The 14252-nt window shown below is 40.6% G+C and overlaps 1 protein-coding gene across 1 annotated transcript in view; it reads left to right on the forward strand.

Moving 5' to 3' along the window:
* FRMD7 (FERM domain containing 7) overlaps window positions 1–13707 on the forward strand; it is a 42532-nt gene extending 28825 nt beyond the window's left edge. The window contains 7 exon segments of the mRNA XM_024750027.1: window positions 3275–3389; window positions 3610–3757; window positions 7341–7436; window positions 9028–9191; window positions 10515–10583; window positions 10926–11001; window positions 12628–13707. Of these exon segments, the coding sequence (XP_024605795.1) occupies window positions 3275–3389; window positions 3610–3757; window positions 7341–7436; window positions 9028–9191; window positions 10515–10583; window positions 10926–11001; window positions 12628–13707 (1748 nt within the window).
* Window positions 13708–14252: the final 545 nt, after the last annotated feature.

Here is a 14252-nt window from a genome sequence, read left to right on the forward strand (position 1 = left end):
AAGGGCCCGCGTACCCAAAAAAAAAAAAAAAACAGCTCTATTGAGGTATAATTTGCATACCATAAAATTCACTCATTTTAAGTCTGTAACTCAATGGTTTTTAGTAAATTTACAGAGTTGTGCAACCATTACCACAACCCAGTTTTCAAACATTTCCATCATGCCAAAAGAGCTCTCTCATGCCCATTGGCAGTCACTCAACCACTAATTTAATTTCTGTTTCTATAGATTTGCCTTTTCTGGACATTTCATGTAATAGGAATGATAAAATATGTGGTCTTTTGTATCTGGCTTTTTTCATTCAACACAATGTTTTTGAAATTCATGCATGTTGTAACATGAATCACAGCAGTTTGTTCCTTTCTATTGCTGAGTAGTATTCCATTTTATGGGTATACCACATTTTATTTATCTATTTACTTGGCCAGGGACATTTGGATTGTTTCCAGTTTAGCTATTATGAATAATGTTATGAATATTCATGTACAAGTCTTTGTGTGGACACATGTTTTCATCTCTCTTTAGATTTCCAGGAATGTAATTGTTTTGTCTTAAGGTAAATTTGTGTTTAACATTTTAAGAAACTGACAAACTGTTCACCAAATTGTTACAATAAAACCAGAAATGTATGAGGTTTCCAATTTCTCCACATCTTCACTAAAATTTGGTATTGTCTATCTTTGTGATTATGGTCATTCTAGTGCAATGAATCTCATTGCAATTATAATTAACATTTTCCTAATGACTAATGATGTTGAGCACCTTCTCATCTGTTTATTAACCATTCCCATGTTTTCTTTGGTAAAATGCGTATTCAAATTTTTGCCAATTTTAAAATGGGTTGTCTTATCGAATTTTAAGAGAGTTTTATATATTCTTATTAAAAATCCTTTATGAGATATATAATTTGTGAAATTTTCTTCCAATCTGTGGCTTGACTTTTCATTTTCTTTGTGTGTGTGTGTGCTCTTTTTTTAAATTGAAGTATAGTTGATTTACAATGTTGTGTTGGTTTCAGGTGTACAGCAAGTGATTCATATATATATATATATATAGACTGACTGACTAGAATCACCAGTAGAATGTTGGATAGAAGTGGCAAGAGCAGACATCCCTGTCTTGTCCCTGGTCTTAGGGGAAAGCACTCAGTTTCTCACCATTTAGTATTATTATGATGTTAGCTGTAGGTTTTCCAACTTTATCGGGTTGAAGAAGTTCCCTTCAATTTTTTGTTTGTTGAATGTTTTTACCATGAATTGGTGTTGGATTTTGCCCAATGTTTTTTCTGCATCTATTGATATGATAATGTATTTTTTGTCCTTTATTCTATTAACATAGCATATTACATTAATTAACCTTCACGTGTTGAACTGATCTTGCACTCCTGGGATAAATCCCACTTGGTCATGATGTATAATTCTTTTTTATATGTTGCTGGATTCAGTTTACTAGTATTTTGTTGAGGATTTTTGCCTCTGTATTCATGAGAGATATTAATCTGTAGTTTTCTTGTGATGTCTGTGTCTGATTTTGGTATCAGAGTAATACTGGCCTCATGAATGAGTTGGTCAATGTTCCTTACTCTATTTTCTGGAAGAGTTTGTGAAAAATTGGTATTTGTATCTTATCTGAATATTTGATAGCATTAACTAGTGAAACCATATGGGTGGGCCTGATTAAGTTTTAATGAGATTTGTACATTTATCAATTTGGGGAAAAAATAAATAGATAAAAGAGCCATTGATTTGGTCTTTTTAAAAAAGCTTGTTATATAAAGATTTTCATTCTAATGTGGTTTTGAAATATATAAATACACTTCACCTATCTAAAAATGAGCATGCCATCTGTCTAAAATACAATAGAAAACCAAGCCAAAAGAGAAAATAACTTTCTAGGACTCAAAACTGATGCCCCCATGTCCATGAATTTTACTCAATAGGAGAGCACCACATGATTCCATGGAGAGTCTATTTACTCTTATAATTCATAAAATGCTAACAGGTTTGGATATCTGCATTCCCCTTTTTTCATGTTAAAATGTGAATTTTAATTGTAAAAATTGTTTTGGGTGCCCATTTTATGGTAGATTAGAAGTCACAATTTGGAACCAAGTAGAGACTTCTTCAGGGGAAGTCAATGACCAGGAAGTGATTCCTATTAATCTGACAGAGAGGGAAAAGGCATAATAATTATAAAGAACACACAAGAATTCAAAAATCAAAACAGTTTCAAGCCATTTACTGTAGGGACAGATAATCCTATATACCTCAACTGCCTTTGTAGGCACAGTGCTATAATAGATGTTTATAACAATAAATTGGATACATCTAGAATAGATTATGAGCAGGGATAAACTTCCAGTGATTTGGAAAAGTGAGAATAATTTCCAGAATTATTCACTGACTGGGGATTCCATATAGCAGGGTTTTACTAGATTCCCAATGTACAGAGTGATGAATGGCTGTGACTGGCTTGCATTGAGGTTGGCATTTGTATTCTCCTTTCTTAATAATGCCTGATCAAGGCAGAGGGAGGCTAGGGGGCTGAATTAGTTTGCTAGGGCTACCATAACAAAATACAACAGACTAGGTGACTTAAAGGACAGAAATTTATTTTCTCACACTTCTGGAGGCTAGACATCCAAGATTGAAGTGTCAGCAGGTTTGGTTTCTTCTGAGGTCTCTCTCATTGGCTTGCAGATAGCTGCCTTCCTGATGAGTCCTCACCCAGTCTTTCCTCTGTGTACCTGCATTTCTGGTGCCTGGTGTCCAAATTTCCTCTTCTTATAAGGATACCAATCAGATTGGATTAGGGCCCACTCTACTGCCTCATTTTTAAAATAATCACTCCTTTATAGGCCTTGTCTCTAAACACAGTCACATTCTGAGGTACTGGGGGTTAGGACTTCAATATATGAATTTGAGAGGGAGGTCACAGTTCAACTCATAACAGGGACTGATCAGAAGTAGAAGAGATCATAAACAGAATGTGGGAGAAGAAAATAAGAAAATATTCATCTATGATCCTGGAGCCTTTAAGACCTACACTGTGTCTGTGACTTCATAGCAACCCACTGCTTCTTATTTGAAGAAGAACCAGTTAGTTCCTCCCCCACCACCCATATCCTGAAACAAATATACATATGTTCAGGAGGTCTAGGGCTGCACTGGCTGCAAAGAAAGAGCTGTTTGCGGGAGGTCAGAGGGTCTGCTGGGTGCTCCACTGCTTAACTCATCAATGGTAATGTAAAAAATGTCACTTTACTGTCATGCAGCAGAACTGGGAGACTTTCATGAAGAAACAGATAGGAAATATTTGGCACAAACCCGGTACTTACCGAACCAAGACGATTTAGAGAGCAAGATCGTGCACTTCCATCAGCAGCACATGTAAGTACTTTCCCTGGCATCTGCTTCCGCCTGTTCTGCTGGCAGGGAAGACTGAAGCTGAGGACAGACTCTTAAAAGCAAGTCTTTAAGTCAGAGAAACTTCAGGCTCAAGAAAACACTGAGTTCCCCTTCGAGCTCTCGGGGTAGAGGTGTCATTCTTTTTTTTTTAGGCGTCATTCTTGCTGGATTTATTAGGCTCATAAATTCTTTCCTCTTGCAGTGGCAGGAGCCCAGCTGAATCTGACATTTTGCTACTGGACATAGCGAGGAAGCTGGACATGTACGGCATCAGGCCGCACCCTGCCAGTGATGGTGAAGGGATGCAGATCCAACTGGCTGTTGCTCACATGGGCATACTGGTGTTACGGGTAACAGCTCTTTTCCTTTAAAGTCTTCAGTTTTGGGTGTTATCTTGGCTCAAACTTGAATGTCCATTCTCAAGGTGACCCCACCCCTCAGTCTTACCACCAGCAAGGAAGGGAGGCAGTGCTTGGAAGAGTTTAGGGTAAGTCTCCTCCCCTTGATGTGCTTTGCTTCCATTTGCAGTCTGGAGCTGACTGCTTTGATTCTCAGGAGCTCACACATTAGATCAGGCCAGCATGGTGAAGAGATGAAGTCAAGAGGCTCTTTGGAACTTTTAGACCCTAAATAAGAATACAGGTTTTTGGCATCCTAAAAGCTTAGGCTGTGACATAAAGTGCATTCAGCCTGTCCAAATCCACCAGAAACAACCTGAAGGGTTGTTCTCATTCAGTTAGCAGTTTTGTTGGAGGTGCCCAGTGCCAGCTAGTAGGGAATTAGTGCCCAACCCTGAAAGCAATGGTTGATGTTTACTGACTCATCCTTTTCCCAGGACTCTGTTTTCCAGAGAGGGCTCTCTCCATCACCATTAATCCTCACTCCTTAGAATGTGGCCAGAACATATTTTTCAACAGTTTTTCAGTCTTTTTGGGCTTCTTATATCTGTGAGCATTCAATGAATTTAGATCCAAGTTAAGGTTTAAGAAGCTTCAGAATGATAGGCAGATACCTAGACAGGTTTTGGAATGAATCACCTGTGACAAAGAAAGGGGTGGCTTCAGACCCACTGACCCTCAGGACCGAATTAGAGCACTGAAATAAGTCACAAAGCAGATCAGGTACAGACTTGGCAACAAGAATCTTAACCTTCTAATTTATATGGTTATAAACTTTACAGCACGAGAGCCACACTGACGGACAAAAGACCCAATGGATCACAGGCACACCTGTTCACCCAGGAGGGAATTTTTACCCAGTCCACTCAAACCCTGATTCTTTTTTATTTTTTATTTTTTTAGATAAGCAACAAAGATATATTATACAGCTCAGGGAAACATATCCATTATCTTGTAATAACATTTTTAAATTTTATATTGGAGTATAGTTCATCAACAATGTTGTGTTAGTTTCAGGTATACAGCAAAGTGATTCAGTTATACATATACATGTATCTATTCTTTTTTTATTAATCTTTTAAAACATCTTTATTGGAGTATAATTGCTTTATGATGGTTGTTAGTTTATGCTTTATAACAAAGTGAATCAGCTATACATATACATATATCTCCATATCTCCTCCCTGTTGAGTCTCCCTCCCACCCTCCCTATCCCACCCCTCTATGTACCTGTCCAGTTTTCCAAGCACCACTTATTGAAGAGGCTGTCTTTTCTCCATTGCTTATTCTTGCCTCCTTTATCAAAGATAAGGTGACCATAAGTGTGGGGGTTTATCTCTAGGCTTTCTATCCTGTTCCATTGATCTATAATTCTGTTTTTGTGCCAGTACCATACTGTCTTGATTACTGTACCTTTGTAGTATAGTCTGAAGTCCAGGAGCCTGCTTCCTCCAGCTCCATTTTTCTTTCTCAAGATTGCTTTCATGTATCTATTCTTGCTAACCCTGATTCTTGCTATTTCCTATTGCATGAGAGAAAATGGGAAGGATATGAGAGCAAGACCGTCATGTTAGTTGTGATCTCTTTCATTGTGAATACTTCTGTGGACATTTGGGAACAACATAGATGGTCTATTTTGTCCTACCTGAAATCCAGTCAAAGAGTATTTATGTATTGAGTATCCTTTATCTGTTCTTCATTGTACTATTCTTTCTTTAACAAAAAACAGCTTTATTTAGCTATAATTTGCATAACATAAAAGTCATCTGTTTTAATGGTACAATTCAATGAGTTTGAGTATATTTATAGTTGGGCAGCAATCCATTCATCCTTCTATCAGTATATTTATTGTACATCCACTCTGTGTCAGGTACTAGAGCTGCAGAGGTAAACAGGCATGACCCTGACTTAAATTCTAATAGGAACGTAAATTCCCATAGGAGGAAGACAGGCAATTAAACAAGTAATTACAAACAAATGTGATGTGCTTTGTGCTAGAGGAAGCACAGGATGCTAAGGTAACACGTGTGAAAGGGACTTAACATTTAAGCAAGACCTGAGGAAATTATCCAGACCAATGGGATATGATTGGCTGATGAAGGAGGGTGTTCCAGGGAAAGGGCACACAGGCAAAGGCCCTGAGAAGGATAAAGGATGACATAATCAAGAAACTAACATTAAGCATGACATATGGCTCCTGTCATTACGATAGTCACAATTTATTTTGAACGACCAGAGAAATAACGATCAATATCAGACAATGAGTAATCAAAAGCTAATCTATCACATTTACTTTAGTTGCAGAAGTAGTATACCCAACAAAATAATGTGGTTACCTGTAGACAGTGGTTAGATGGGGACAGAGGTAGGAGTGATAGTGGTGGGCATGAGACTTCTCAATATATTTATTTTTGTGCCCCCTTTGATTTTTGGACTATGTGAACAAACAAACAAGAGAGTTAAACTGTTTGAGTAGTCCAGGAGACCTAAAGGAGTTCAGAGGAGTTAGAAATGGGTGTAGCCTATGGCAATGATATGGAATATCCTAGAGGAGGTGCTAGTCATTCTGGGTAAGGAGAATGAGGAGACCTATGGGAGGGAAGGTACAGAGTAGGATGGAAAGGTGTTTTGTGGGAGCAGTGAGATCAAAGTTATAGTCAATATAGTTGGGGCAAAAAACTCAAGCCAAAAGAGTTTAGAGTTGATGTAGGTGGTGCAGAGCTATTGAAAGGGTTTGAGTAAATGAGGTGGCAGAATAAATGGGATTTTTTTTTAAAGCAGTTGAATTTGGAAACCTGGGAAGGGGGTGAGATTAGAGGAGCTATTGTAGTTCAGGTTTCCCCTGCTATTTGAAAGTAGATTATTCCTATGAAACCTTTCCTAGCTGAAAGAGTGTAAAGTGAAGAAGCATTACCTGAGGACACATTTTGCTAATGGGTGCACAAAATAAATCTAGATAAAGTACCGATGTACAGTTCAAAGCTATGGTGGCTTGATGCTGAGCTGCCGAGCAGAGTGTAGTTCCTGGGGAAGGAGCTTAAGAGGTGCCACTCTCACTGCTCAGGGTGTGTGCTGGCTCTATAACAGCTCACTGCAAAACAAATGCTGATTTTTATTTTCTCCTTTTTTGGAGTAAAATCAAAAATCCTCTTTGGATTTCTTTCAGTTAGCAAAAACTTGTAATAATGTGGGTCTTTCGTAAAAGCGAAGTAAAAGCGAAGTGGCATAAAGTGAACTTTCGAAAAGTGGGGTATACCCGGATACCTGCAATCTTTTTCTACTGTGATCCCCTATCCTGGTTAGAAACTTTTGCCAGGCATGCCCCTTCTTACTTGCATTTCAGAGCAGGCTTGTGTTCCACCTGGAATGCCTTCTTTGGCCATAGCTTCTATCTAGTACAACTGGATCAGTCTGTGCTAGAGATAGATCAAGGATAGTCCTGTTCATGAAGTGCATTTTCCAACAGGTTTGCATTGTCTTACAAACCAGCTTGTGCTGAAATTCATCCTGAAATTTGTCATGTGTTTCATCATAGGGAAATACAAAGATAAATACTTTCAACTGGGCTAAAATCCGCAAGTTGAGTTTTAAGAGAAAACATTTTCTCATCAAACTTCATGCCAACATCTTGGTAAGTAGCTTTTGAATAACTTCTTTTACTTTCTACTCACTTGAGATTTCTTGGTTGTTTCTGCAAATGGTTTGATTGTGAGTGATGAAATCTGCCTGGCCCTGACCAATAATATTCTCCCTCTTTTGCCTCTACATAAATAAACCAGAGCTTTAGTCATATTTTTACTAAAGGCAAAACACTAAGAAATCCTATTGGCAGTTCAAAATGAATAAAGTAATAGGAAAATGGGGTGGCTGGGATGAAAGACAAGTCTCCTTAGAAACCATTTTTCAGGGATTTGGTAAGTCAAATGAAAGAGCCCAGATCTAAGACTGTGGACATATTAATTCAACGTTATTTGCTTCCTTTTATAAAGCATTTTCATCTTCTTTCCTTAAGCAAAAATAATTGAACACCTACTACATGCCAAATAATTGAATACCTACTCTGTCCCAAAGCAGGATGTGGGGAGTGGGTATATATTAAGCAAAAGAAGCAACTATTGGGCAAGGCTGCATTGTACAGGGTGGGACAAAGGGGCTAGAAATAATTTTTTATGACTATAAAGGAAATTAAAAATATGTATCAACTACATTTTTGACCTACAGATAATTCAGTAGTTTGGGCTTCATTCTCTGAACCTTAGCCTTAGATAAAAGTGTTCACTTGAGCAGTTCAGAAGACTGAATCCAGTGCAAAGCTTGTGACGAATCCCAGGGCTGCATCCAGGGACCTGGAGAGGAATGAGAGAAGGGGAGCAGCAAAGTGGACTGCACACGTGCATGGGCAAATGGGGGTATATAGTGAGTCAGGAGATGGGGCAACCTTGCACTTTAGGTCTGGAAGACTAAGCTCCCCTACAGCCGATTAGAATACGCTAAATGAGCAGCACAGAGCATCATAGAACAAGGCAGCATAAAGAGGGAGAATGTTTCTAGCTGGTGTGTTAAAAAGACTCATGTATATACAATCATTCTATAAAGGCTACCATTTGTAAGAAAGATCTCCTCCTCCCTCCCCTTTTCCTGTTGGTCATTTATAACTTCTTGTCACTTTGAAAGGATGTCCTTTGATGTTCATTTTAACCTAATTTACAACTTCATAAATATGTTCCTGGCAGAGAAGAGGGGGTAAAAAAGCGTGTGAGGTGAGGAGGGTGTGCAGAGCAAGATTTGCTTCTTAGAGAAGGTTCTGTTTTTGAGCAGTGGCCCTGTCTGTTCCTTGGAAGTTTGCCAATCATTTGGTTTCAGTAGGTGTGAAGCCAAAGGGAGCCAAGTGGAAAATCAGAAGCTGGATGGGCCCCTGGACCAATAGTTTAGAAGGCGTTGGGATTTGAAGGTCTTTGATATTCTTTTTTTTTTTTTTTTTGGTACGCGGGCCTCTCACTGTTGTGGCCTCTCCCGTTGCGGAGCACAGGCTCCGGACGCGCAGGCTCAGCGGCCATGGCTCACGGCCCCAGCCGCTCCGCGGCATGTGGGATCTTCCCGGACCGGGGCACGAACCCGTGTCCCCTGCATCGGCAGGCGGACTCTCAACCACTGCGCCACCAGGGAAGCCCTCTTTGATATTCTTGAAGGATGTTTTGCTTGATAGAAATTGGTTTATACAGGTGTTGTGCAAGGATACCTTGGAGTTCACCATGGCCAGCCGAGATGCCTGCAAGGCTTTCTGGAAGACTTGTGTGGAGTACCATGCTTTCTTCAGACTTTCTGAAGAGCCCAAATCAAAGCCCAAAACCCTCCTCTGCAGCAAGGGTTCCAGTTTCCGCTACAGGTAATTAAATATTGCACACAGGCAAACTAAACACACAACTTCTTTTCAATAGCATGGAAGGCAGTAGGAGGAGCTTGAATTCTAGAAGCAATAAAGAATCCATTTCAATCACATAAAGGATGATGCTCTTTACTGCTCATTCTCTGTGTGACTCATTAAGTCAATATTTCCTAACAGGGAGGTAGGGGCAGGTGTACACCCCACTTAAGAGGTTAGATCAGAATTTCTGCAAGGATAAGGGGGCATATGCCGTTTGAGAAAACGTAGTCAATGAACCTACTGTTTTCCTTACGTGCAACTTACATGCTAGCCATAGGAAGGACAGCTCAACAACATCCTTTTGGTGGTAGTTAGGAGAAAGATAGGGTGAGAAAGCACTGCAGGGGCTAAGGGATTTGAGAGGCTGAACAATATTGTAGTGGAGGCTCCTTACTACACGTTAACACCTTGGAGGAAAGGAAGCGAGGTCAAAATAAGAACTTGTTTTTACTTGATCCCACCAGCCTAGGAGTTCTTTGGAAGACGCTTTCAAACTCTTAGCTAAGATAAAAAATTCGAATCCAGTGCTTCCTGTGAAGGATTTTTCAAGTAGTAGAAGCCTGCCCCAGTAAAAAGTGAGATTTTTACAATGTATATATATTTTATGGACTCTTTCCAAAATGTATTCTACAAATCCCTGCCTTTTTAAACAGATGATACTGAGGATATTTGTCCCTTTTCTTAATGACCTATTATAAACATCACTTATTATCCTCTGCTGGCAGCTGTAGTGCAGTGGCAGCCTCAGGGCGGGGGAGGCATGTCAGACCCTGCACCACAGTGATAAATGGCCCAGACTTTTTGGATTTTATTATGTTAGTGATTTCTTTTTTGGCTCTTGTGTTTCTCCCAGCAATCAGCTGGCTTTCTTTGCTAGTGTATGTCTGACTGGAGCAACCTTCTTCTACTGTTTAGTTAGCTGTTTTTCTCCTGTCATGGATTGGGAGACCAGACAAATAGCCTCATTAGAAACTATGTGTAAATTTGGAGGAAGGGGAAAGGCCTTTAAAGGAAAGTATATTCGTTTTCAAGGCCAGAATTTGTAACTGCTATATAGCGCTGTTCAGAAGCGTTTAAAAATTTCTGGGTTCTGAATAGTTGGGGTTGCTCTGCCAGATCCTCGGATAAATGGGTATATTATTAATGTGATGGTCAGAGATTCACGACATATGTCATTCATCCAGAATCTTTCGATTTCAACAATAAATGACACTTTTGAGTTTTAGTTAGCCTACTGGGTTACAAAGGGCATTCATAAAATTGTTTATCTTGATTTTATAATAGCGGAAGAACCCAAAGGCAACTTTTGGAATATGGGAAAAAGGGGAGTTTGAAGAGCTTGCCATTTGAAAGGTACATGGTTTTGTTTCTCTTTGTCACGTTGATTTTTTCTTTTTTAACATCTTTATTGGAGTATAATTGCTTTACAATGGTGTGTTAGTTTCTGCTTAATAACAAAGTGAATCAGTTATACATATACATATGTCCCCATATCTCTTCCCTCTTGCGTCTCCCTCCCTCCCACCCTCCCTATCCCACCCCTCTAGGTGGTCACAAAGCACCGAGCTGCTCTCCCTGTGTTATCTGGTTGCTTCCCACTTGTCACATTGATTTTTAAGTTGAATTTAGAGATTTATAGGGATCCTGTACTCACATGAATACTATTTCAATTCCTTCTCTGTTTGGGGATTTCAGGAAACATTACCCATCTCAGTACCATGAACGACAGTGCAGGTCCTCACCAGACCTCCTCTATGATGTGTCAAAACAAGTAAGGTTTTTGAAAATTCCTTCTTCTTTATATAAATGTAATACATGCACATTTCAAATGCTTCCAGGAATTAATTCTGCCAGAATCTCCCAGTATGTAAAAAGGTTACTCTGGTCAAGTTGGATTAGCCTCCTGGGGAGGTCTGTCAACTCAGTCTCCAGCCAATAGAAGACCATTGGGTAAACTGGTGTGTGTGCCTTATAGACTGGAAAGATCTGGCACGTCTTTAAATTGCAAGCTGTATTGCTAACATCTTGCAAAATGCAGATCCAAACGAATTTCTATGGCTTTGTATTTTTAAAACTAAAAGCTGCTTTTTTACCTATGAAAATCTTAAGGCTTAGAGGAAGCTATAAGGTCTTGGGTTAAGTTTTTTTTTTAAGTTTTTCTATTTTTAATAAATAAATTTAGGGCTTCCCCGGTGGCGCAGTGGTTGAGAGTCCGCCTGCCGATGCAGGGGACACGGGTTCGTGCCCCGGGCCAGGAAGATCCCACATGCCGCAGAGCGGCTGGGCCCGTGACCCATGGCCGCTGAGCCTGCGCGTCCGGAGCCTGTGCTCCGCAGCGGGAGAGGCAACAACAGTGAGAGGCCCGTGTACCGCAAAAATAAAATTTTAAAAAGTAACTTTAAAAATAAATAAATAAATTTATTTATGGCTGCGTTGGGTCTTCGTTGCTGCACGTGGGCTTTCTCTAGTTGTGGCGAGCGGGGGCTACTCTTCGTTGTGGTGCGCGGGCTTCTCATTGCGGTGGCTCCTCTTGTTGCAGAGCACAGGCTCTAGGAGCGCAGGCTTCAGTAGTTGTGTCACGCAGGCTCAGTAGTTGTGGCGCACTGGCTTAGCTGCTCCACAGCATGTGGGATCTCCCCAGACCAGGGCTTGAACCCGTGTCTCCTGCATTGGCAGGCGGATTCTTAACCCCTGCACCACCAGGGATCTCCCTTGGGTCAAGGTTTTAAAGTACTTTTGCTATGTAATTTTGTTAAGAACAAAGTACTATTCTCCTGGAACTGTGAGATGATGGCTTCATTTGAGTTTTATAGTATGAACCATTGCTCTCCCTTGAAAAAAATTAATTAGAGGTCTCATAAACTCTGTCTTCATTCAAGTCAGAGGCAATTTTTATCTGAAAGGCATCACAGAGGTATAATGCTGGAAGGTACCATCTATTGATTGACCGTCTCATGCCATTTACAGCCCTCCTCCCCACCATTTTACAGAAAATAGGGAGGAGGCTGGAACAGGGAGGTTAGGAGACTTGCCTAAGGTCACACAGCAAATAAAGGCAGAGCCAGGACCAAAAGACAGAACTCCTAGCTCGTGAATACAGCTACTTAACCATATTGCTTGAAGTACGATGCTGGCTCAAGCAGATAGAGAATGCGGAGGCTGGGAGTGTGATGGTGTTGAGAAAGGAAAGTGTCATGTGTATTTTTCTGCACGTAAATTGGGATGTGGTACAAGTTATTACCTTTTATGTATCTATCTATCAACCCTGGCATAGAACATGGGTTGAAAGGCCTTTGTGAAAAACTACCTTTGAAAATTCAAGGCTGATTTAGATCCCTGCCCCCACCCCAACCAAATGGCTTTTTCCTTCTTTCACCAACATGTTCTTTCTCTCAAGGTGGAAGATTTGAGACTAGCCTATGGCAGTGGGTACTACCGAAATGTGAATGGAGTGCACGCCTCTGAGCCTGTGCTGGACAGCAGGAGGAGAAACTCTGCAGTGGAGGTGACCTTTGCAGCCGAGCTGGAGCATTCCAAACCAGAGGCAGAGCCCACATCATTACATCAGTCCCAGAGCAGTTCCTCGTTCCCTTTTATTTATACAGACCCTGTCTTTACCACCGACCCCGATCCTGACCACTATGAGGAAAAGAGTCCTCTAAGCTCCTTCCAAACAAGCTGTAAGTTTGCTGACAATCACACGAGCACATCTTCTGCCCTTACAAGCAAAGTGAGTCCAGCAAGGCAGCTAACTTACACAGATGTGCCCTATATTCCTTGTACTGGTCAGCAGGTTGATATTATGCCTCCCCAAGTCTTCTTTTATGTGGACAGACCACCCCAGGTGCCCAGACAGTCTCCCATCATGGCAGAGGAAAGGGAAAGGCCAGACAGCTATCTACAGCCTACCGCAATGAAGCCAGCCAAAAGAAGCCCAAGGAACCTCAGAATGAAGAGCTTTCAGCAAGACTTTCAAGAACTCCAAGAAGCTATGGCCCAAACTACTGGCAGGGGCAACCTCAATGTAGATCTAGAAGAGGAAGATCCAAATTTAGAAGATGCATTTGCATGTAACATTCAAGAGCCAACCCCTAAACGGTCCCAGAGCCAATCAGACATGAAAACTATCCGTTTTCCTTTTGGATCAGAATTTAGACCTTTAGGGCCTTGTCCTGCTCTGAGTCGTAAAGCTGACCTGTTTACATATGTGTTTGCAGAGCAGGAGTTTCCAACAGTTTTAGTGGATCAGGGAGCAACAGAAGGGTATGTAGCTAGTGAATCCAGTGATTCTGAATCAGAGATTCTTAAACCAGACTACTACTCTTTGTATGACAAAGGAATAAGTTCACCCACGGCCAGAATCCGCTTGTCTTCTGGTAGCCTACAGCTAGATGAAGAAGATGAAGATGTCTCTTTCAATACATCAAGTGCTGAAGATACGACTTTGTGAAAACCATGTAATTACTTTTTAGCTTAAAACGTGAACCCTATGAACATTTCCAGGCCAATTCCATGTTACTAACTTAGGTGAAACATAAGGAACCTTCTGCAAAAACCACTTTCTTTGTTACTATGCATTGGTATTAAGGGACTCTTCTAAGATTAGGCACTTAGCTTATGAAAGATCCAGCTCTGCCCCGTTCCTCAAGCCTCACTCTTCTATTCCCTCTGAATCATTCTGGAACATGCCCTTTCCTCACCAGCCCCATAGCAGAGTGAGGTGGGTATTTGTCATCTCCATTATACATTTCCCCGAAGAGACACTATAAACGAAGGTCAGGCTCTTCAACACTGAAGAACAGTGACAGTATGGATTGACCTATAGAATTGGGTTCTGATATCATTTAGCGATTTAGTAGACTGTGTGTTGGTCATGTTGTTCTTAAACAATACTACAACTAAAGGTTTCAGTCCTCATTATTCGTGTGGGACCCAGTAAAAATGGCCCTGTTTTATGTTAAAGACTTCAATTTTTTTTTTTTTTTTTTTTTTTTTTTGGGTCGGGGGGCCCCCCCCTTTTTT

The sequence above is a fragment of the Neophocaena asiaeorientalis genome, unplaced genomic scaffold (assembly GCF_003031525.2).
Source record: "Neophocaena asiaeorientalis asiaeorientalis breed wild unplaced genomic scaffold, Neophocaena_asiaeorientalis_V1.1 scaffold366, whole genome shotgun sequence".
In the NCBI taxonomy this organism is placed as follows: Eukaryota; Metazoa; Chordata; class Mammalia; order Artiodactyla; family Phocoenidae; genus Neophocaena; species Neophocaena asiaeorientalis.